Source organism: Engraulis encrasicolus, chromosome 16 (assembly GCF_034702125.1).
Source record: "Engraulis encrasicolus isolate BLACKSEA-1 chromosome 16, IST_EnEncr_1.0, whole genome shotgun sequence".
NCBI classification, from domain to species: Eukaryota; Metazoa; Chordata; class Actinopteri; order Clupeiformes; family Engraulidae; genus Engraulis; species Engraulis encrasicolus.
In genome coordinates this window covers 42822653-42847305 of record NC_085872.1, presented here as the reverse complement: position 1 = coordinate 42847305, position 24653 = coordinate 42822653, and the positions used below count along the sequence as shown (strand labels likewise).

The window sequence follows — 24653 nt, the reverse complement described above, 5'->3', positions numbered from 1 at the left end:
CGAAAGTGATTAATGCAGTGGTAAACTTATTTCACTGAATGTTGTCATTTACTGGTACAACCTAGACGGACGTTTAGAACTGAATTATTCCCTTCTGTCACATATGCACACAAGAGCAGCGTAGAGCCTCCTTCAACATTATACCTTCAGCTGTACATCTTGATACATGTTGTGCTCAGAGCAAATCAAACATACACCAGCTTATTCCATAAGCATGCATCAGAAGCTTCGTAGTACTTTGTTATTGCTGTGATTAACAGCAATTAGCCTAGCAAGACATTGTCGCAGTGCAGACTGATTGTTTTGATAACCGTATGCATACAATCATATATACATGTTTCATTATGTCATGTGTGCTTTTGACTGTGTGTCTGATATATGTGTCTGTTTGATATTTAGGACCCCCGCTGGACTGTCAAGATCAGACACAAGGCTCAAGCCAGTGTTACGCTAATGTACAGTAACGGTGCTCCCATCATGCTGTTGAGTTAGTATACAGTACTTCACCTATGGTGCACAGACCAAACACTGTGTGGTCATCTGAATAGCTAATTAACAAGACAAATGCTGAGAATTAAAAATAAATGATATGTAGAAAAATAACCAAAATATGTCTCTCAGTGTATAACAACTTCAGAGGATTTTTATGGATTCCTCAAAATAACAGCATACAACACCATATGTTATTTCCAGTTGGGCTCAAGCTTTTCTTAAGGAGCCGTTCACATTTACTGATCTGTGTGATAATTAATTTTGGACTGTGTACGTAGTAATGCCAGCTGTTTTGTCCTTCTGTTGTGAGTTGAATACACTAATGTCTTGTTTTCGCTCATTTATCACATGGATGTCACAAGACTGTGGCTTCGTGTAAGTAAATAGCAGTCTATCTCTACTCCTCCTTGCCCTCCTCTCTGTCATGTCTCATCCCTCTGACCCACCCGCCTACTCTGTCCCATCCCTCCTCTTGCTCTGAAGGAAATGTGCATTATTTGATATTTTGACACATATTTGCCTTTTTACCTCTCCCCTCCCCTTATTTTTTTCCTTTGGTTGTCATGGCCTGTTGTTATGTGGCATTTCCTCCCAGGTATGTTTATTAATTTTGGGTTTTTGACTTCACGTCATCTCTTGGGTATTCTTTTGGTCAGATTTTGTTTTTTGTTTTGGTTTTTTTTTAAGCCAGTTGAAACCGTTATATTTTCAGTTGTGGTTTTAGTCCCATCTCTGATTCTGTAATATTGCTTGCCTGATTTGGTGTCAGGGAGCCTTTGACATGTCCTTTGATGGAACCTTTGATGTCTGGGTCTCTCCTATGGAACAGTTGTTGTTGCTCAAAAAGACTCAGTTTATCAAGAGCAGCGGGAGACCGTTAATACAAATACCTGGCCTGGGCAATCCAGTACCTCTGTATCATGTTCTGTGGTTGCCTGGTACCCAGTGATGCTGCTGTTCTTCTGTGAAGACAGAAGGCTCTCTGCTGCCCTCTGCTGATATCCTCTTGTCACCTCCTCTGCAGAAGGAGACGAAGGCCATACCTGTACAGGAAGCGAGCCATCCACCGCGGTAGGCCAGCTCCTGGCGAGGAGGAGGAGGATGAACCACCCCCGCCCCGAGGTCGGGCCAGGCGCGGCGCCGGCCGTGGCGGCCGTGGCGGTGCCGCCGCCGGCGGTGATGACGGCGGTGACGACGGAGATGAGCAGCCCGTCAACTCGGCCTTCTCCAACCGACGCGATCGCCGCAAGAAGACAAGCATGTCCGTGTGGGAGCAGCGGGCCAACCAGCTGCGCAAGCGGCGGCAGATGGCCAGCCGCGAGGAGCTGTTCGGCAGCCCCACCGAGGACAACATGGACACGCCCACTGGCGGCGGCCACCACCTGCCCCACGCGCCCTCCCTCTCCCCCGAGACCAGCCCGGGGCACCTGCCTGAGTCGCCCATGTCCGTGGGCATGGAAATGCCGGAGCCGCCCATGTCCATCCCTGAGCCTCCCGAGTCGGAGCCTCTGCCCCTGCTGAGCTGCGTGACGGAGGAGAGGACGGGGTCTGGAGGTGGCGGGGGAGGAGCGACCAGCCACCGGTCCAACACCGAGCGGAGGCACCGCGTGGCCAGGAAGTTCCGCGCGGCGGCCATGGTGGCCGGGATGGAAGGGACGGCAGGGGAGGGAGGGCGGCACAGGAAGCACCACCGGCATCGCGAGGGGCGACACAGAGATTCGCCCACGCAGGCGGAGGGCGGCGCGGACAGGAAGACCCCAGAGGCCTGTGGTGCTGAGGAGGGCAGGCAGCCTGAGGAGGGAGCCAGCAGCCAGGCAGGAGCCAGGGATGGAGATGGCCACAGGTAGGCAACAAGACACTTACCATTTCCCAATGTCAAGTGTTCTAAGCCTTGGGAGTGCGTGAAACGCCTAATGATTGGATACTCTGCAGAGTTCACTAAGGAACACACTTCGAAGGGCGCACACTAGACATTGGGAAACGGTCACTTACACCCTTAGATAAGTGGTCCTCTGAATTTGATTATGGAAATCATGTGTGCTTTGGGCAGCAACACTGCGTTCATCGTTGTCATACAAAAAAAAAAAACTAGCATACATTGCCAAATATTTACACCATCTTCACTTTTGCTCCTTTAGGTACCTTAATATAACCTGATAGGCTTGTCACAAATATCCCATAATATTCTTTAATTCACAAGTTATCAAATTCCCCATGTGTGTACCCTTGCGACAGCAGCAGTGAACCATTACCCGACGTGGTGGGTGATGTGCAGCCATCGGCTGAGAGTGCGGAGGCCCAGCCCCTGATGGAGGGCCACCAGGCCAGGCAGGAGGGTGGCGGGGAGGCCCCTCTAGACCAGCAGCAGGGGCCAGAGGAAGGGGTGGAGCTGGCCTACCTGACCGGCAGCACCAGGGACACACAGGAGAACACTAGTGCTTATCTGAACCAGGAGGAACCCCCTGCTGACAACAGTGTGGTCATTGAGATGTCTGGAGCCCAGCCATTGCTGGAGCTCGCCCCCATGACTGGTAATGTGACACATTTTGTATGATTTAATGCACCTAAGTGCCTTTCAGCAGTGACAAGGCCCATTCATCCAGGCAGGCCAGGAATGCACTCTGAGTGGCTACGAGTGGAAATGTTTCTGGATAATCATCATAGTAAATGGAGGCATGAGAGATGACTTGTCAATGTGTGTAAGGACAATAGCACTGTTTTGGCATAGTTATTGTACTTTTTTACAAATGGAATTTTATAAATCTGTCAAATAATAATAATAATAATAATAATAATAGATCAGTTTTATATGGTGCTTTTCTAGGTACTCAAAGCCGCTTGACTGGGCTTTAGGGTTTAGGGGGGGACCCCCTCGAAAACGAGATATCCTATCTCAACGGGCTATCCCCCTAAACAAATAAATTGAAATGTTGTATATGATGAATAGATCTGTAGTACTTGCTTTATTTTTTTCCATTTTGTGTGTTTGTAACTCACCTTATGCACAGTGGGTCATCCCAGAAAAGCCTTAGCCCAGAGACACCAGAGAGGTAGACACCTTCAGCAGCTTCCCAATGCATGGTCCAGTGGTGCAGTGGTGTGGTCTACGTAGAACGCAGGTGTACGCAGTATACCCACCTCAACATTTCAGGGATTTCAGTATATCCACTTAAAATTGATTGATCCATTATATAGAATAGCACAAATATAAGTATACCCACTTCAAAAAATGCTCAAATATACAGTATACCCACCAGAAAAAAGTAGACTACACCACTGGGTCCAACCACATCAACCGTACCTGCCTGAGAGATGTATACTGTATATCCCCTGTCTCATACAACCGCATGAACTACACTAGACACTAGAAGAGTCTGTGAGGATCCTTGAAATTACAGCAGATGGTTCTGTTCATGTAATGAATGATATGAGAGTAAAATAATTTACTCAAATGATATGTTAGATTATTGAAGGTAAGGTTGTTGATGGTTATCTAAGGCCAATAAGAAAAACGCCTGCCTTAGAAATTATGTGATTGGCACAATTTCCTGTGAAATAGAAATCTGTTGTAATTACAAGGCTTTGTGAGTCTGAATGCACTCCGTTTTCCTCAGAATTAAATGTACTCTGATTATATTGAAAGAGATACATGAGAGGAAAATATATTAATGTCTTGAAATTTCACTCAATGAAGGCGCTGGAAGCGTATTTTTCTCTTGAAGAAGCTAACAACATTGAATGAATATCTGTCATTAACAGCCCATGTTGTTCCGCAGCACATGGCCATTCATTCACTTGAGATCCTCCAGTACTCTTGATCGTCCCTCTCCATCCCAGGCCTGTCTTTGATTGGGAATACTAACCGATACGATACGATACGATTATACTTTATTGTCAGTTTACACTGAAATTCATTTTGCATCCCTGAGCAAGACTGGTTTCAGACAGGACATACACATAACATCACATCACAAGACTATTGCACAACTGACAAAAACAGAGGACACTGGCCTATATACAGACTAGTGGTGTGGATCGGCACTGTCCTCACGATCCGATTCGATCACGATTCGTGAGGTAGCGATTCGATTCGATTCGATTCTATACGATCCGATCCGATCCGATCCGATCTGATCCAATTCTACAATGCATTGCAATGCATTACATTTCTACTGAAAGCAAAGCAAATGTTTAACCCCTTAGCGCAGCACCTATGTTATAACCTTACTGTCACCAAAATTGTAATGTCTATGTCTTAATCTGTTACTTAAGGCTCTCGGCACTGTCATAGCAATGTTGTTATGATGTAATTGAGTATGTTCAACAAATAGTGAAAAGGCCCGCCGGCGACCCCATCTGCAGGCTACTCAGTCATGATGAGGCAATACAAGTAGTCAGATACTGAGCAACAATTTATTGGCTGTTTTCTGTATCAGTCTGTATCAGTCTTGCAATGTTTTTAAGTGCTTTTATTTAATTTAACATTCATTTGCTCCCGAAATATCCATGGAAGTAATTGAAACTTAAATAAATTGCCGGATCGATTCTGCAGCTTGCCGGATCGATTATGGATCGTCCATGCCCCGCATCGATTCGGATCGCCAACTCGATCATTGTTGACACCACTAATACAGACATGCATTACATACAACCCGGAAATAGTAGGGAAGCAAGCATGCTCCTGAGCCATCTGGACATACAATATTTACCTCCATGTTATGTTATGTTCACTATGACCGTCTTGTTCACAACAGTGAACTTCAAAGAGATGGAGGCTTCCCACTCGGACCGGAGTGAGAGAACGGAAGAGGATGGCGAGGAGGAAGAGGAGGCTCCGAGCCCTCCCAAACCAGTGGCGCCAGACAGCATGTTCATCTTCAAGGCCTCCAACCCGTAAGGACAAACAACACTTCCTCTTGGGCTGCATTCCAATATGCAACCTTGCGTCCTCCACTTGTGCTTGTGGCCTCGTACCAGGAGGTAATGCATCGTGATGACATCACTGACAACAGCATTATATTTCAATATCTTGCAAAAGCTCAATTGTGAAGTCATTTTCTCATTTGCAAACTGGATGATGAATGTAGAATAGTCCCCCAAAAATTGTTGTAGCTAGGCTGACAGCAGGTAAACTTACTTGTTTTGTCCACTGAGGCGGGGCGTCAGCAAAACGTGAGGCCACAAGCACAAGTGGAGGACGCAAGGTCGCATATTGGAACGCAACCAGGGTCTTCCAAAAGCAAAGTTTTCCTCCTCCTTCGACAAGCTGAGCTCTCTTTTTATGTCAATGATATTTATTTGTGGATGTTCTTTTGTACTTTTAGGCTAAGAAGGATATGCCACTATGTGGTGACCCTGCGCTACTTTGAGATCACCATCCTGTTGGTGATTGTGGCGAGCAGCATTGCTCTGGCAGCAGAGGACCCGGTCTGCACAAACTCAGACAGGAACAAAGTGAGATCTTCATATGCGGCGTGATCTCTGTCAAAATACTGAGATGTGTGATTCCTTTACTTTATCAATTACCTGCATATTTTTTCCAGGTTCTGAGATATTTTGACTACGTCTTCACTGGTGTCTTCACATTTGAGATGATAATTAAGGTATGTATTTCTATCTGATATGCTCCTCTGTGCATGTGTGCGTTAATGTTTATCTGCATGTACAATCAAATTTCAATATTTTCTGTGTAAGTATGGTGGATTTCTCACCCTAGGATTTCTCTGTGAGCACTGTATGTTCTTGGGGGGGGGTTGTATTTTTCTGTATTGTTGCCATGTTTTTTTCTCTAATGTTAGTCTGTTTCCTGTCTTAAAGATGATCGACCAGGGCCTGATTCTCCATGACGGCTCGTACTTTCGTGACCCATGGAACTTCTTGGACTTCATTGTGGTAGTGGGGGCACTGATAGCCTTCGCTCTGACGTAAGCCACCTTTGTTGGGTAAACTAACCTTCACTCAGCCGAGGTTGTTACCTTTGTACAATTTCCTGAATGGTGCTTTCACTCTAAACCCTCTTTGTGTGTCAGTCTGTTACATAGCTGGTCCAGTGTATATAAGACAGATGTTGTGTATTCTGTTGATGCTGCTGTAGGTTCAGTTTTACCTCTGAAGAGAAATGAGCAATGGGAAATGTTGTGGAGGATGTTACCAAGGATGTCTCGCTCTAAAGTCTTACTGTCAATATAAATGTTTCTTCTTCTCCCTCTGACTCTCTGTTGTCTCTTTCTTGAATATAAATGTTCCCTCTCTTCTTCAATGCTTCTTTCTCTCGTCTGTCGTTCCTGTGGATTGTGTCACTGTGGGGATGACAGCAATGTGATGGGGTAAACTGTTCCTTTTCATATGGCGTAATACCTCATCCATCTCTGTTTGTGGTTAACTTCACGGCTTCATTCCCTTGTGCTGTATGCAATGCTACTTTTTAATATCCATTTTCACAGTAATTAGACATTTGCATCGAGAATGAACTGTTGCAATGCCCACTCACTTAATGACAACTTGCACAGAAAATTAGCAAACTTTTTTTACCTCTTGATTTCTCATTGTTTATTATACACTATGCACATATACAGTGTGTGTGTGTGTGTGTGTGTGTGTGTGTGTGTGTGTGTGTGTGTGTGTGTGTGTGTGTGTGTGTGTGTGTGTGTGTGTGTGTGTGTGTGTGTGTGTGTGTGTGTGTGTGTGTGTGTGTGTGTGTGTGTCTCACAGACACACACACAAGTTATTCCCCACAAGCATTTTAGTTTGCATGTGGGCATGTGCATTGTGTATATATCTATATCTATCTATAAGTCAGTGTTTTCTTTGTATAGTCTACAGTATAGTTATAGATGTGTCTGATCCTGCAGGAACAACAAGGGGAGGGACATCAAGACCATCAAGTCCCTACGAGTTCTCAGAGTCCTGCGTCCCCTCAAGACCATTAAGAGACTCCCCAAACTGAAGGTACCTGTGCCCCCTGTGTCTGTCTAACAGTGATGGGTAACATGCATTCATTAGTTACAATCCAGTGCCACATATTCCAAACGACTTGGTTTTACCTGTCCGATTCAGTCAGGTGATTGGCTGGTTGAATGGTCATCTGGTTGAACCAGAGAGAGTAGAGAGAGAGAGGTTCCATTGGCCCATTGTTTCCGAGTTCTATTATTGCAAGGGGGAGGGGGGGAAATCCTTTCCTGGTGAACCAGAAGCTATGTGTTGACGCCCAGGGAAATCCCCCTTTAGGCAGACCTAAGCAGACCTAAGGACTGTTCTATTCAATGCTAGGAGTATTATGACACGCGCCTTTAGGCAGACCGGAACCTGGTCATGTTAGGTGCCCATAGCAACCTATTACAGTGGCATATCTCTATATACTTAAAGAATCTCTGGTTGAACTGTACAGTTACAGAGTGTCATTTGGAATATATGGCACTAGATTGCGACTAATGAATCCATTTTGTCCATCACTGCTCTCTAAAGGGATGTTGGGTTTTTGATGCAAGTGAGTTTTCATAGACAAAAGTGTGTTTTCATTCTACTCATGCGTAGCTCTTGAGAGTCTTCTCATGGTCAATATGCCACTTCAGTTTATGCCTGAATGCTTCATGGAGAATGCCACATTGCTTTAAAGCTGTTGAGTACAGGAGCTGAAATGAGTATGTGTATTACATCTGGTAATCTAACACCAGTGTCCTTTTACTAGTCATTCCATTAAGATATCTCAATGTCCCGTGGAATCCTTTTCTGTTGTCAAAAAATGTGTTATAATGTTAGAAGATCCCCTATCCCCCTAAGACCAATACTTGCACGATGCATACTTTTCCACAATGATTAGGCACACCTTAACAATTGTCTCTCACCAGTGGAAGGCATCCGTGGGCATCTTTGATCATGCGCATGTATGCTATGGTATAGTGCATTCCCAGTCAGATCTCACACACACCCTATTTTTTTTTTTACAGGGTGCAGGGTCAAAACGTAAAGTTCCTGTAGGGTAAGGAAAGAACCGCACACCGATTAGCTCCCTTTTAATCAATTTTTATTTCCGTGACGTTTCGGGCCACCATAGCTCTCTCAGTCACAGAAATAGAAATAGTTGAAAAGGTAGCTCATCGGTGTGCAGTTCTTTCCTTACCCTACATCAGGGATTGGCAACTGGAGGACAACATGTGGCCCACCACATCCCGGGGACAACATGTGGCCCACCTCCTCGCTCAGTGCGGCCCGTAGCTAAAACATCATTTTAAAAAATAACAATAAAGACCAGATTTTTTTTTTAAATCCCTACTGAATTAATCCACTGTAATTATAATTATGTTCGATACAGAACCCCACTCCCATTCCCTCCAAAGAATATCGGCAGCCAGTGAGCAACCAATTTCACCTCAAACTCAGAGTTAGTCAGATCCGTGGTCATATGGCCCTCCGATGTTGCAGATGAAAAAATATGGCCCTCTTCATCAGGAAAGTTGCCCATTCCTTACCCTTCATGGTATAGTGTAGTGTAGAGCATTATCTTGCTGTTGATGCTCTGCCCATGAGTGATTAAGTGACTCATTAGTCTGCCCTCGTGTGGCATGCTTGTGTGGTGCAGGCGGTGTTTGACTGTGTGGTGACCTCCCTGAAGAACGTCTTCAACATCCTGATCGTCTACAAGCTCTTCATGTTCATCTTCGCCGTCATCGCCGTGCAACTCTTCAAGGGGAAGTTCTTCTACTGCACTGATGGGTCTATGAACACACAAAAAGAATGCCAGTAAGTTAGATATTCAAGTGCACTTGTGCCGCTTTTTCCACTGCTGGTTGTCTGGTAGGCCTACAGCTAGACACAGCGCAACTCAGCCGCCGCTTTTTGACTTACAATTGAGCTGTGTTCTGCCAAATTGAAAAGCAAAGAGTGGTGGCCGAGTGGCTTTGTGTCGAGCTGTAGGCCTACCAGAAAACCGTCAGTGGAAAACAGGCATTACACACACACACACACACACACACACACCTACACACACACACACACACACCTACACACCTACACACACACACACACAGTTCTGCTATAACGCTGGTTTTGTCCCTGTGCCACCCCGCTGCATCTCCACAGGGGCTACTACATTGACTACTCGCGGGACAGGAAGGAGGTGAAGAGGCGCGAGTGGAAGAGACATGAGTTCCACTTCGACAACGTCATGTGGGGACTGCTGACCCTCTTCACCGTGTCCACCGGGGAGGGCTGGCCTGAGTGAGTACACAGCAACATCCACGCCAGACTTGGGGTGCATTTCTCGATGTGTCGTTGCTAACCAAGTTAGCAACTTACTTTGTTGCAATGCAATTTCCCATTGGCAACCTACTTAGTTGCTAACTGGTTAGCAATGACGCTTTTGAGAAACGGGGTCCTGCACTGCTTTGTAGCTCTCTGAACACATGCATGCATACACATGTTTCGTGACCCCCCCCCCCCCCCCCAATGACTGTTGAGTGCTACAAAGACACAGATCAAAACTCCACTTAATTAGGATAACGGCATGACAACAATGTGTTTAAATGTAGCAGTTGGTTTAGGGGTTTACTGAAGACTAGTAGTGTTTGTTTGAATCACAACTGAAAGTGTAACTACTTTGCTGAAAGTCATGTTCTCTTTACTAACACTAAAGCAAAGGTGTATAAAGTAGAAGTAGAAGCACTCTTACAGATGTAATAACAACACTAGTGGTATGCTAGTGCAAATTTGAAACCATGTAAAATCATACCACTAGTGTTGTGATTACATCTGTAACCGGGCGAATACACTGTCGGCGAGAAGATCAAGCGACAGAAAATCGCTGCACCGTGCAGCAAGAGCGATACAAGCAATAGAAGCCACAGAGTATGTCCGTTAAAAGCAGAATGCAAGCATTCCAACATTCCCATTGGCTGTGGCGGCTGTCGCCGAACCGGCTCATAGCTAATTTGCAGAATATTAGCTCAAGTCCAACCGCAAACTGTCGCTCAAGTCGCACGAATTACCTCTAGTCGCCCTAATCGCCTTTGTCGCGCGACTCAATACAAAGTCAATTACTTCCGTGGCAGGAGTCGCTCATGTCGCGCTTGGTCTATTTGTGCCTTAAGAGCACTTCTACTTCTACTTTATACAACTCTGCAATGGAGCTACTGTTTCAGTAGCCAAATCAGTGTACTCTACACATATGATCTGTGCCATATTTAAGCCTCTCATTTCCATCTTCTTCACTAATGATGACATTCAATTAATTCAGTGTGTGGAATAGTGTTAACGTAGCACTTGACCAGACTTGAGATCACAGTCAAGTCATAAAACATGTTGCCAGACAGTGTGCATAGGAGTGATGGCAAGCGTGCGAGAAGAGAGAAAAGAAAAAAGAGCGTTAAGACCAGATGGACTGTTTTATCTGTGTGTGAGGTTGTGTTTGTCACACTCTTCTCTCGATATTTATCACGTGTGTGCGTGTGCCTGTGCCGGTGCCGGTGCCTGTGCCTGTGCCTGTGCCTGTGCGTGCGTCCGTGCGTGCGTGCGTGCGTGCGTGCGTGCGTCTTCGTCATCTATCGCCTCTCAGAGTCCTGCAGCACTCGGTGGACGTGACGGAGGAGGATCATGGGCCCAGTCGCGGCAACCGGATGGAGATGTCCATCTTCTACGTGGTCTACTTCGTGGTCTTCCCCTTCTTCTTCGTCAACATCTTCGTAGCTCTCATCATCATCACCTTCCAGGAGCAAGGAGACAAAATGATGGAGGAGTGCAGCCTGGAGAAGAACGAGGTGTCAGCCCCTTCTCCCTGCCTGCTCTAGCTCATCCGTCTTATTTCTGCCTACTGTCAGCACTTCTGCTCTGCTTGTTTTGACGATGGATCATATGCAGCTTGCCTCCACCCCCCACCCCCCCCCCCCCCCAACTGTGCTTCTTCCCTCCCTGTCTCCATAATCTATTGATTCACTTGTCATCTAAGACAGTGTTTCCCAACCTTTTTTGTCTTACGTACCCCCCTAAGCCTTTTTGTCATACCATGAGTACCCCCTCACTCATGCTCTATATCCCAATGTGACTATGCTCCATACATTTTTTAATTAGTACCCCCTGCAGTGTGCTTGCGTACCCCTAGTGGTACACGTACCCCTGGTTGGGAAAGACTGATCTAAGAAGTCCCTTTTCTGTCTTAATCTCTTTCCTTTTTTTAGTCCATCGATCTCTGTGATTGTGAGGCTGTTTATGGACAGGACAACAGAAGACTTCTCTACAAGTCTTCTGTTGTCCAGTCTTGCACTTTAAATGTCTGTATGAGCAATGTCTACGTCCATACTGTCTATGTCCATGTATGAGTACTGTCTATGTCTATACTGTCTATGTCCTTACCTAGATTAGTCTATGTCTGCATGGGAGAGCAAGAAACGCAATTTCAAATTCTTTGTATGACCAGTGCATGTAAAGAAATTGACAATAAACTTGACTTGACTTGACTTGACTTGACTTATCTATATAGTGTACCCTTCCCTGTGTCTCACACATGTGGATTTCTGTTGCTAGTGGTGGACAAAGTAAAAGTAAAAGTAAAAAAAGAAACTCAGTTTCTTTCCAACACAGGTAACTTATCTGAGTAAAAAGTAGACCAATGTACTTGTCTCTTACGATAAGCTGATTCTGCACAGGTTAGAGTGAGTTTGTGGTGGATCCTTGTTAGGTTTGCATTGTTTTTCAGTAATAACACAGTCTATCTCAATAGGTAGGTACAATGGAGCAAACGGTGTAACAGCTATGTAATATCACGTGCTACTGTTGTAATTACAGCACAAAAGTACTTTTACTTTTACTTTGTCCACCACTGTCTGTTGCCTTCTCGTATCTCTGCTTACTGCTGTCCTTCTGCTGCACACAGAGAGCCTGCATTGACTTTACCATCAGTGCCAAGCCCCTGACCCGCTACATGCCCCAGAACCGGCAGACCTTCCAGTACCGCCTCTGGCACTTTGTGGTGTCGCCCTCGTTTGAGAACACTGTGCTGGTGATGATCGCCCTCAACACAGTGGTGCTCATGATGAAGGTGAAGATGAAGATGAAGATTTCTCTCTTTTTTTTAAAGATATTTTTAGGGGGCTTTTGTGCCTGCATTGATAGGAAAGTGAGAAGATTATGACAGGAATTGAGTGTGGGGAGAGAGACTGGGAAAGATCGGCAAATGACCCGGGCCAGAACCGAACCCAGGCTGCCTGCACAGTAAGCCAGTGCCCCACAGCAGGGCCGATGAAGGTTTCTCTTGATGACCCAATAATAAAAAGCTGGGATAATTAATTATTTCATTACTGGGATGCAAACATGTCATGATCAACAAAGATGCAATGACTAAGGGGTAGAAAGGGTTCTCATACCAAAACCTCATGATTACTATGTCTATGTGTTTTTTTTGCAAATATACTGTCGCTTTTGAACTGCTTTTTGTATTCAATCAATACTGTTAGTTAGGCTCAGCTGTGTGTGTGTTTGGTTGCTTAAAAACTGAAGGTCAACAAGCACACATGCACCAATTCATTTATTAGTCACCCAATATTGTGTTTTTTTGTCTACCTGATTCTGATTTTGTGGTTTCTCTTCTGCCTCCCCTGTGCAGTACCACTCTGCTCCCCCTGCCTATGACACGGTCCTGAAGCACCTCAACACAGCCTTCACTGTACTCTTCTCTTTAGAGTGCATCCTCAAGATCATGGCCTTTGGTTTCATAGTGAGTCTGCCATCCTGGCATTACCTTACTTACTTTGGACAGTCATGGCAGCATGATCTAGCAATAACTTGTCAACAATGTCTTAAGATATTGGAAGAGGAAGAGGAAGGATTGTTGACAACTTACTCTCCTTTTTTCAGAACTATTTTCATGACACATGGAACATCTTTGACTTCATCACCGTGTTGGGAAGCATAACAGAGATTGTAGTGGATTTGCAGGTATTTGTCGTGGATTTGCAGGTAACAGAATTCTTCTTAGAGATACGTATACGTGTGTCCAATTCAAGTCTAGTAGCGTTCTTTTATAAACTGAAGGCGTTTGTTTTGAATATGTTTGTTTTGCCTTTCACACATTTTATTGCACGTTTTCACACATCTTCATCTTGTTTTTCAGTCATTCAATGGCTTCAACATGAGTTTCCTAAAGCTGTTTCGAACAGCTCGACTAATAAAACTCTTGCGTCAGGGATACACCATCCGCATTCTCCTCTGGACCTTTGTACAGTCCTTCAAGGTAAGCTTGGCTGGCCCACTCTGGTCATTTGCCACGGTAGCTGAATGCATGAGCAAATATACTGTTGCTTTTGAACTCCTTTTTGTATTCAATGTATTCAGTGCTGTCTAATTTTAGGCTCAGCTAAGTGTGTGTGTGGTTACTTAAAAACTGCAGGTCAGTAATCACACACGCACCAATTCATTTATTAGTCACCCGAAATTGTGTATTAGTGTATTAGTCACCCAATATTTGCTAGTATAGCACCATGGCAACAAAGTGTTTTAGTGTAGCCTTAAGTACCACTGTTGAACTGCTCCATGTAATTCCCTCTTATCTGTGCTGTTTATTTGTAGGCACTGCCGTACGTGTGTTTGCTCATTGCCATGCTGTTCTTCATCTATGCCATCATTGGAATGCAGGTAAGCAGTCACAGATTACAAGATGCACTTGGGAAGTGAATGCCCAATTCAGTTTGGTGTAGGGCTGAAAGATCTAGTTTTAGACCGAAAATCGCAATCTCAGACAACCCGAGTTTGAGATCGTCAAATCCAGAAAAAACGTGCTCCTAAACAGATCCATGTTTTGCTTTGTCTATAAGTGCACTCATGTATGCTCTGCCTATTGCCCCTGGTGCGTGGTGTAGAAAACAACAGATACTGTACAGTAGCTCTGACAGAACGGCCATGCTGCGTGTCAACAGGTCACTCACTAGCAAAGACAGTCTCTTGAACTGGTGCAACTTTTGTGGAGCATGAGAACAGAGCCCCGTGCACTAAATGAAACTTGATTTAAAGAAAGGGAAAAAATCGTGGTGGAGATTGAAATAGCAATATCTGTCAGATAAATCGCAATTTCAATATTTTTTTTTAATAGTTTAGCCATAGTTTGGTGTGAAATAAATCAGTTTTCACAACAATGATTATATTACTTGTTTAGCTAGTGGGTAATAAACATGAAAGGGTTGTTGTCCTTTGAATCTTGTCACACATAGGCGAGGTGAAGTGTTACTGCTTGTACTGTAAGGTTTGATGTAAGTAATGGCTAGGAGTTGGTCTGTGTGCTGTAGGTGTTTGGAAACATCAAACTGAATGATGAGAGCCACATCAACCAACACAACAACTTCAAGACCTTCTTCAGTGCACTGATGCTGCTCTTCAGGTGCGTCTTGCCTTCCCATTCCATAATTACTTAATTAATGTTGACATAATCTGTTGCTGTCGTTGCTGTTGTTGTTGTCATTGTTGTTGTTGTTGTTGTTGTTGTTGTTACTGCGGTTGCTGCTGCTGCTGCTGCTGCTTTTTAAATTGTTGCTCCTGCTTTTGCTGTTGTGTATTTGTGTGTTGTGTTGGAGCTGTGTTTACTCCATGACAGATGATGATAATGGAGCACTGCCAGGGGAGTGTTTACAAGTCCCTAATTAGTGTTTAATTGAAGATGATTGTATTTGTTTCTATTCTGGTTTGTGCAGGAGTGCCACCGGTGAGTCGTGGCAGGAGATCATGCTGTCGTGTCTGGCAGGGAAGGGGTGTGAGCCGGACCCCTCCATCGCCCCCCACCTGACCTCCCCCGACCACCTGGGGGGCTGTGGCACAGACTTCGCCTACTTCTACTTTGTGTCCTTCATATTCTTCAGCTCATTCCTGGTAACTACAATCGCAGAGAAGCTTTTTTTACACACCGTTTGGATGGACAGCAATAAGCTAATAGAAATACACACATCTAACCCTGTGGTTCTGTATTAATGTCATTCACAACATCAGTCAACTCCATCCAGACTGTGTGTTAACCCATTGATGCTGGATGTTGCGTTGCACAACATTGGCCCTGGCGCCTGGAGCTGCATGACACAACATTCAGGCTCATGAGATTTGACACAATTTTATCTAAAAATCTTGCTATGGTAGACCCGAAGGAACACATTGTAATGCAAGATGAGAGTCTTGGCATTTAAATGCAACTCATTGCATGTTTTTATGTGCTTCAGAGGCTGAGATATTTAGGTTTTTATAGGCTGAGGGCAGCTTTTCTTAAAAATGTCTTAGGCATTCAGGAGCCTTTTGTGCAGGTGCTTTAGGCGTCAATGGCTTAAAGGAAAAGTGAATGGAAATGCTAAATGAGAGACGTCAATGTCTGTTCCGGGTAATGTCATGTAAATGTTGAATCTCCTTTATCTTGCTCACTCAGTCCTATTACACCTTGTGTTTTTTAATGAAGATGCTGAATCTGTTTGTCGCTGTGATCATGGACAACTTTGAGTATCTGACACGGGACTCGTCCATCCTGGGGCCTCACCACCTGGATGAGTTTGTGCGCATCTGGGGCGAGTATGACCGCGCCGCATGGTGAGTGAGAAGCACTAAGATCGGAATCATACAGTATTCTCAGAGATTCTTTAAGTATATAGAGATATGCCAACATAATAGGTTTCTATGGGCACCTAACGCGACCAGGTTCCGGTCTGCCTAAAGGGCCGTGTCATAATGCTCCTACAATGAATAGAACAGTCCTTAGGTCTGCCTAGGTCTGCCTAAGGGGGGCCATAATAGAACCAGGAAACAATGGGCCAATGGAACCTCTCTCTCTCTACTCTCTCTGGTATGCTCTTGTGTTGTGACCAGCTTGATCTCCAAAAATTCCGTGCTCCTGGACACGGATGTTAAGGACACGAAAACCGTACACGGATTTTGCCAAAATTCTGTGCTCCTGGACACGGAATTGTTTTCCGTGATGGGCACACGGAAGTGCTTTCTATATTCCCACAGCACTGTGTTAACTCTATCATTAGAAAATACATACCAAATGCTAATCCTAAACAAAATAATGCTATAGCAATTTAAGTTGTGCCTGACCAAAACATTACCTAACCTTATCCTGTCATTCAAGACATATTTTTGAGAAATACCTTTTCCAGTTGGTTGATAGGCTATCAACTTATTATAATGAATGAAAGAATACTAGCTGTGCCCAGACCAAAACATCCCCTAACCCTAACCTGTCAGTAAGAAATGTTCTCTTGAGAAAAAATATTTGAAAACACAAGAAAACACGAGACTGTGGAAACATAGAACTGTGGGAGTATAGAGAGAGCACTTCTGTGTGTCCATCACAGGAAATAATTACGTGTCCAAAAGCACGGAATTTTGGCAAAATCCGTGCACCTGGACACGGATTTCGTGTCCTTAACATCCGAGTCCAGGAGCACGGAATTTTTGGAGATCATGTTGCGTTTTAACACTTTGCAGTGGTTTAAAACACTTACTGGTGCACCGAAATGTGATTCTACTGGCTGTGTGATGTGGAATACATTGACTCCATCAAAAATGAGACAAATGTTGATGGACTTTGATGTTGATGTAACTTCGATAGATCCCCACAGTCCTTTTTTGCTATGCCTCTGTGTGATGTCCACCATCATGGATTGGCAGATGCAAATGTGGGCCTGAGAGGTAACTCTGACCTCAGATTGGGCCACTGGATGATCAAGCCCTCCTGCATCAGCTGCTCACTGGCACATTTGGTAAAATCTTGAAATGAAGAATGAAGAAATGTTTGTGTTTGCAAACAGGAGGGATGCTATACTCTAATCCTCCAGAAGAGAGCAGTATTGTACCTCATATGATACATACACCTCTGCGTATAACCCAGCAATGGCAATAAAGCAGTAGCATTTTGTCTCACAATGCAAGAGGGCTTCGTTGATTGGCTCATTGTTTAGGAGCTTACATGATTTGACTCTAAATCACTAAACCACACATTTTCCTTTTTGCATCTCCCTTGCTCCACCTATCTTTCTCAACGCTGATGCCAACATGAGCCCGTTGCCTGCTCCTCTCCACTCCACTCCTCTCCTCTCCTCTCCTCTCCTCTCCTCTCCTCTCCTCTCCTCTCCTGCTCCTCTCCTCTCCTCTCCTCTCCTCTCCTCTCTCTCCTCCTCTCCTCTCCTCTCCTCTCCTCTCATAGTGCTACTGCTCCTCTGTCGTCTCCTCTCTCTCCTGCTCCTCTCCTCCTCCTCTCCTCTCCTCTCCTCTCCTCTCTCTCCTGCTCCTCTGTTGCTCCTCTGCCGTCTCCTCTCCTCTCCTCTCCTCCTCTCCTCTCCTCTCCTCGCCTCTCCTCTCCTGCTCCTCTCCTGCTCCTCTCCTCTCCTCTTTCCCTCTCCTCTCCTCTCCTCTCCTTTCCCCTGCTCTCCTCTCCTCTCCTGCTCCTCTCCTCTCTCCTGCTCCTCTGCTCTCCTCTCCTCTCTCCTGCTCCTCTCCTCTCCTCTCTCCTGCTCCTCTCCTCTCCTGCTGCTCTGCTCTGCTCTGCTCTGCTCTCCTCTCCTCTCCTCTGCTCTCTCTCCTCTCCTCTCCTCTCCTCCTCTCCTCTCCTCTCCTCTCCTGCTCCTCTCCTCTCCTCTCCTCTCCTCTCCTCTCCTCTCCTCTCCTCTCCTCTCCTCTCCTCTCCTCTCCTCGCCTCTCCTCGCCTCTCCTCTCCTGCTGCTCTCCTCTCCTCTCCTCTCCTCTCCTCTCCTCTTCCCTCTCCTCTCCTCTCCTCTCCTCTCCTCTCCTCTCCTCTTCCCTCTCCTCTCCTCTCCTCCTCTCCTCTCCTCTCTCCTCTCCTGCTCTTCTCCTCTCCTCTCCTCTCCTCTGCTCTCCTCTCCTCTCCTCTCCTCTCCTCTCCTCTCCTCTCCTCTCCTCCCCTCTCCTCTCCTCTGCTCTGCTCTGCTCTCCTCTCCTCTCCTCTCCTGCTCCTCTTCTCTCCTGCTCCTCTCCTCTCCTCTCCTGTCCTCTCCTCTCCTCTCTCTCCTCTCCTCTCTCTCCTGCTCCTCTGTGTTCTCCTCTCTCTCCTCTCCTCTCCTGTCCTGTCCTCCTCTCCTCTCCTCTCCTCTCCTCTCCTGTGTTGTTACTGCAGCGGCCGCATTCACTACACGGCCATGTATGAGATGCTGACCCATATGTCCCCTCCACTGGGCCTGGGGAAGAAGTGTCCCGCCAAAGTGGCCTACAAGGTAGAGCAGTGATTCTCAAACTGTGGTGGTGGGCCCTGAAGGTATTCCAAGTGGGCCTTGAAATCATTTAGTAAAAATCAAAAACATATTTTTGTATGTGTTGTTGTTAATTTGTTACAGTTTTATTGATTATTTTGGCTATTTATGTAAGTTTTATTGTTTTGTTGTTATTGGGTCAGAGGTGGGTGGGCCCCGGACATTTGTGAAAATGTCAAGTAGGCTCCAAGTTGGAAAAGGTTGGGGTAGTGAGGTTATCACTGAAATTGGTATACAGTGAATAGGAAATTAACCCAGATTGACAGATACTTTGGAATTGATGATGGACTTAATCCAACCATTTCTGGTAAATGAAGCCTGGTCTTTTCATTTGACGAAGAAAGAATAAGTCTGTATGGACATCTTCTCATTTTGTTATGTGTGTTTGAGCGCAGAGGCTTGTCCTGATGAACATGCCTGTGGATGAAGACATGACCGTACACTTCACCTCCACCCTCATGTCTCTCATACGGACGGCTCTGGAGATCAAAATAGCCCGAGGTGTGTACTCTGTGTGTGTACAGCTACATTATTGTTACACATTTAAGATCCCAGTGAAATTATTTTCCTTTGAGCATTGGTGCTCCCATAAGTGTGAGGTGTGCTGCGTGTGTGTGGTCTATAGGCTCTTTTCCACTGCCGGTTTTCTGGAAGGCCCACAGCTTGACACAGCGCGACTCGGCCTCCACTTTTTGCTTTACGATTGAGCCCCAATCGAAAAACAAAAAGTGGCGGCCGATGCGCACTGTAGGCCTTCCAGAAAACCGGCAGTGGAAAAGGGCCTTACATGTGGTGTATGTGGTATGTGATGTACTGTATGGCGTGTATTCCATGGCGATGACCTGTGTGGTGGTGCTGATGCAGGAGGTGAGGACCGCGTGCAGCTGGACACAGAGCTCCAGAAGGAGATCAGCATCATCTGGCCACACCTCTCTCAGAAGACACTCGACTTGCTGGTACCCATCAACAAAGGTCTGACAAAAATGTTTGATTTTCTTTGTTAGTCTATCTATCTATCTATCTATCTATCTATCTATCTATCTATCTATCTATCTATCTATCTATCTATCTATCTATCTATCTATCTATCTATCTATCTATCTATCTATCTATCTATCTATCTATCCGTCTGTCTGTCTGTCTGTCTGTCTGTCTGTCTGTCTGTCTGTCTATTTGATCCCCAGCTACTGTTTTGTCGAGATTTACCATACAACCCTCTGTAATGACAGGAGGTCATTTACAAGGCAGTTCATTTGCATGATGTGTTTACCTGCATCCCAGTAATAGAGCCACATCAGGCACTATGCTGACAGTCTAAATCCTGCTGCCCTGTATCCTCTCCCAAAGTTACTTTTTAAAAGGTTTTTAAACTTGTCTACACGAACTCCATTAGTTGTTCCTGCGTGTGTTCTAATTACAACACTGTGTATTTGTATAATGTCCTGAGCACCCCCTGTGGGTGTATGTTTCTTCTGCTTGTCGTTGTTGTTATTGCTGTTGGTTGTGAGATGCCATCATGTGTTGTATGCTTGGTTGCCTGTGCCGGATGGCTGGATGCGTGCACAGACACAGACATGACAGTCGGGAAGATCTACGCCTCTATGATGATCATGGACTACTTCAAACAGAGCAAAGCCAAGAAGCTCAAGGCTCTGGTGGAGGCAAAGGTACAGACAGACGCAGTAGCTGAGATACGAACAGTGTGACAATGTCTTTTAGTGTGACCGTAATCAGACGGATGCATATCGAGGGCTTAGAGCCAGAGGGGCGTAAGTGGCATTTTTGACAAAAATGAGTTATATATATCAAATTAAAGGTCTTGATGAGCTCTATCTAACTGTACCAAAAATACATATCAGAACCCAACCTATATTGAATAAAAGAGCAAAACATTTAAGACCTAACACAGAAGTGGGCATCTGTGTTGGAGGCAAAAGGGCGTATCTCCATTCACACCAATGGCTAGATAGGCTCAGAAGGCCTCTATGCTAAAGTGAAGTGCATACAAACTATAGAATTGACATTGAACTGCTTGTAAGTACAGCAAATGTTACACTGTTCAAGTGTTTGAAATTAAAAACATGAATGGGAAGTAATAAATGAGATTGAAGCACTAAATTGATGCGAAAACAGGGGTGAGCATTGGATTGTGTACTTGAATAGGATGGAAATGGCCAGGGTACATTGCATTTACACTAAATTGAGAAGTGGAGGTACTGACACATCAGAATGTCTTTGTTGTATACAGTATCTGAAATAAAAGGAAGAAATCAAGACTTATTCACCACATTATTTTTAACTAAGAATGAGCAGATACGTCCTTTTCCCTCTCTTAACATTCAAAATATTTGGTGCCCAAAAGGCGTATCGTGCATTTTTGGCCATATTTTTCTGTATTTTTAGCAATTTTCTAAATTTGAGAACATGTTCAGTATGTCAATATGACATCATATTTTGAATCCATGACTGCCTCATTTAAGTATGTTCATGGCTATGATGTTGTGGTTAAAGGTAAATAAATATAGTTGATTAAATAGTGGTCAAAATTTTGTTTTGGCTCTCCTGTAAAGTTGGTCAAATGCCACTTACGCCCCTCTAGCTCTAAGCCCTCGATATTATAGCGATGCAACTGTCCCTCTTCTGTCTTTTGCAGAAGAACAGCAACAGCAGCCCAACTCTGCCTCTCATCACACACAGTGCAGGCTCAGCCTTGTGAGTTTTGTTTTCTTATTGTGTGTGTCTGAGCGTGTGTGTGCGCGCGTGAGCGTGCGTGCGTGCATGAATGTGTGTGTATGTACGTGTGTGTGTGTGTGTGTGTGTGTGTGTGTGTGTGTGTGTGTGTGTGTGTGTGTGTGTGTGTGTGTGTGTGTGTGTGTGTGTGTGTGTGTGTGTGTGTGTGTGTGTGTGTGTGTGTGTGTGTGTCTCAGATGTCTGAGTGTTTAGCTAAATTATTGCAATGAAACTTTGCTTTCTCTATGTCCCTCACTATCCGCCACTGCCTGTCTATCTCTGTTTGTGTGTCCAGGACAAGAGGAGGTTTTGTGGCATTGAGCCCTATATCGCCACAGGAGCTCTTCATGCAGCCCATAGCTCAAAACATGGAAGAGAGCCACTCTCTAGTAAGATGAAGCACCTGCCATGCTCCCACCTGCCTTACTCTTCACTGTCATTAAAACAAAAAGGGTGTATACAATGTAAACAGGGCTCTAAATTAACACCAGACAACCGGCCAAATGCTGGTAAAGAGCAATCTTACTAGCCCCTTTTACCCATTAGTTAGTCTGTGTTTGGCTAGTAAGATTTACATCTACCAGCCATTTTGGCTGGCGGTGAAAAAAAGTTAATTTAGAACCCTGAATGTAAATATACACAATGTATATTGTGTACCATGTACATTCGGTTTTGGGGCTCTCTCACAGTGCAAGTACACTACATGTGTGGATTAATAACTTGTTATGTAGCATCCAACACAGTACACAACAAGTGCAAATGTGAAGGTTACTCATAGAACTTGCTGTTGGATCATGGGAGAACCTAAACATTCTCTGAAGAACCCTGAAGTTCCATAGAGAACCTTTTATGGGTTCTTCCACAACTGAAGTTCCTCAAAGAGCCTTTGGATTTCTCCGTCCTCTGAGTATATTCATGAAAAGCTCAGGGTTCTTCCCAGAACATACAGTTCCCTCTGGGGACCTCTAGATTCCTCAGAGAATTTAAAGGGGTTCATACACAGAAATGAAAGGTTCATTAAGGAACACATTTTCACAGTGTATATAGTGCTTTTGCCCAACGTAGCTTTCGCACAGTTTATCCCTGGAAGCTCACTAGTAACAACTATGCAATTGTTTTCTAAGACGAACAGTGCCTCATAATGTCTGAATCTTGAGTAAGTATTTCCCCCACAGACACATTGATTTTAAATATCAATACTGTACTGTATCATTTTCAGCTGACTGATCATTATTTCTCTACACATATCAGTGTTGCTTTCCCTTCTCCACTCTGTGTTATAATTGCACATTAACACATTTTAGTCAAGGATGTTCTGCATGTTCAGTTTATCTCACATGAAGCATAACCACCTCTTGACATGTCCTACTGTATGTTGAGTGTGCTTGTTAAGGGGGAGAATGTTGTGAAGCACTTGAAGCACTGCCTCCAGATGTGTTTTGATATTTGCATCTCAGCCCTGATTGACTGGGGGCGTCACTGTTTTGTCATGGGTGATGTCTGTTCAGGGGGAAGTCTTGTTTAATAGAAATCAAGCTGCAATTATGGTGTTTTTTATAGTATGTCCTGAAGTCCATTCTTGCCTATGACTGGGTTTGAGGTCTTCGTCCATCATTTTCTCTCCCTGTTATGCTGCACTCTGTTGTTGAAAGGCACATTTAGGGTTTGGCTTGTGGGCACTTCAGTATGGCTTTTATGTGTGTGTATGTGTGTATGCGGAGGAGCTTGAGTATGCATGACTACATTTTTGGGATGTCTTTTATGGCGGACAGGTCTTAGTGGTGATGACCCCTCTGAACTCCTATTGGCCGCTGACTGCGCTTGTCTGATGTCATATCCTGTTTTTTTTTCTTGGGCTGGAGCACAGTGCTGTCCTGGAGGGTCATTGAGCACCAAGGGTGGGAAGGACATGAAGGGGTGGTGGTTTAAAGATGGGGTTGCAGGTATGACATCACATTGGGGGAACTGCCCCAGGATTCTAAGTTTCTACATACTCCTATGAGCCTTCGGAACCCCCAACGTGATGTCATAATAGTACATTTTCTTAGAATGGTTAACCTGCAACCCCACCTTTAAAGTGGAAGTGTATGCCACGTTATGACCTGCCATTAGTCATTTTTGGTCACTCACCAGATTTTTTTTTAAATTATTTACATTCTGTACTTTTTTATTCTTTTTCATTTTAGTTGCTTCATAAATTGAACTGTTATTACAGGTATGTTATTACCTACTGTTAGTAACAACATTGTGGCAACATACAAATATCATGTCATACATGTGATATACAAGTATATTGCATTATATACTAGTTTTTACTAACTTTGTACTTATTGGTGCAAATATTATTTCCCTTTTAGCCTTGATATCAGTTTTCATGTCAGATTTAGTTTTCTTTATTTGACTTTCATTGTGTGAAAGCATGCTTTTGGTTATATTGAGCTATACATTTCTCAAAAAACCACCACACTTTCTTTGCCCTTGGCCCTTGCCGTGCTTTCCTTCTCCTTTCTATCTCTCAACCTTTCTCTATCTCTGTATTTCCCTCTTTCTCCCTCCCTCTCTGTCTGTCTCTCTGCTGGAATGGCTTATGTTCTGACTGGATTGGAATGGCTGAGGTTGCTGTGGTGTTGGGGTGCACTAACTTCCACTGCCAGTCCCTGGTGATGCTGTATCTAGTCTCTGCTTTACCTTTGGAATGCTGCCCTCCACTAAACTGACCGCGAGACTTGTCAGAGCACAGGCAGTCCCACTGTCTGATGGTTGCCAGTCACAATTCAGGTTCCTGTTCTCTCATGACATGTCTCTCCCCCTCTTCCCTCAACCCGCCTCTCTCTCTGTATCTGCCCATTCAGGTGGGAGAGTACAGTGGGTTTGTGGGTGCGGCCCTGGCCCTCCCCGGACGGGGGCTGTTTATGCGGGCGTCCTCCATGCCCCGCCTGGCCGTAGCCGCACAGGTAGAGCCTACGACATACAGTACAGTCATTGACAGTAAATAGAATGGACGCCAAATCAACGCTATTTGCCATTCAACGCTTTGAAGCCAGATTTGGGAACATTCCAACTTACATTCCACCTTAGCAACGCCAAACGCAGGTGCTGATTGGACAACAACAAGACTTCTAACGGTCAATCAAACCATGTTCTGATGCTCATTGGTCAATTTAACTTTTAATATCTCTCTAAAACAAAACATCACCTCAAAAAATCACC

General features: G+C 44.8%; 1 protein-coding gene across 1 annotated transcript in view; it reads left to right on the top strand.

Moving 5' to 3' along the window:
* The window catches only part of LOC134466104 (voltage-dependent R-type calcium channel subunit alpha-1E-like), a 69317-nt gene that overhangs the window by 39775 nt on the left and 4889 nt on the right, over nt 1–24653 (top strand). Inside the window, 28 exon segments of the mRNA XM_063220001.1 lie at nt 1517–1614; nt 1693–2335; nt 2731–3023; nt 5247–5385; nt 5817–5946; nt 6036–6095; nt 6310–6416; nt 6807–6818; nt 7344–7440; nt 9071–9231; nt 9571–9708; nt 11042–11243; nt 12356–12520; nt 13085–13195; nt 13336–13416; nt 13592–13711; nt 14047–14112; nt 14760–14851; nt 15162–15336; nt 15908–16035; nt 18581–18677; nt 19109–19214; nt 19578–19685; nt 20280–20380; nt 21313–21425; nt 21739–21832; nt 22843–22848; nt 24296–24397. Of these exon segments, the coding sequence (XP_063076071.1) occupies nt 1517–1614; nt 1693–2335; nt 2731–3023; nt 5247–5385; nt 5817–5946; nt 6036–6095; nt 6310–6416; nt 6807–6818; nt 7344–7440; nt 9071–9231; nt 9571–9708; nt 11042–11243; nt 12356–12520; nt 13085–13195; nt 13336–13416; nt 13592–13711; nt 14047–14112; nt 14760–14851; nt 15162–15336; nt 15908–16035; nt 18581–18677; nt 19109–19214; nt 19578–19685; nt 20280–20380; nt 21313–21425; nt 21739–21832; nt 22843–22848; nt 24296–24397 (3745 nt within the window).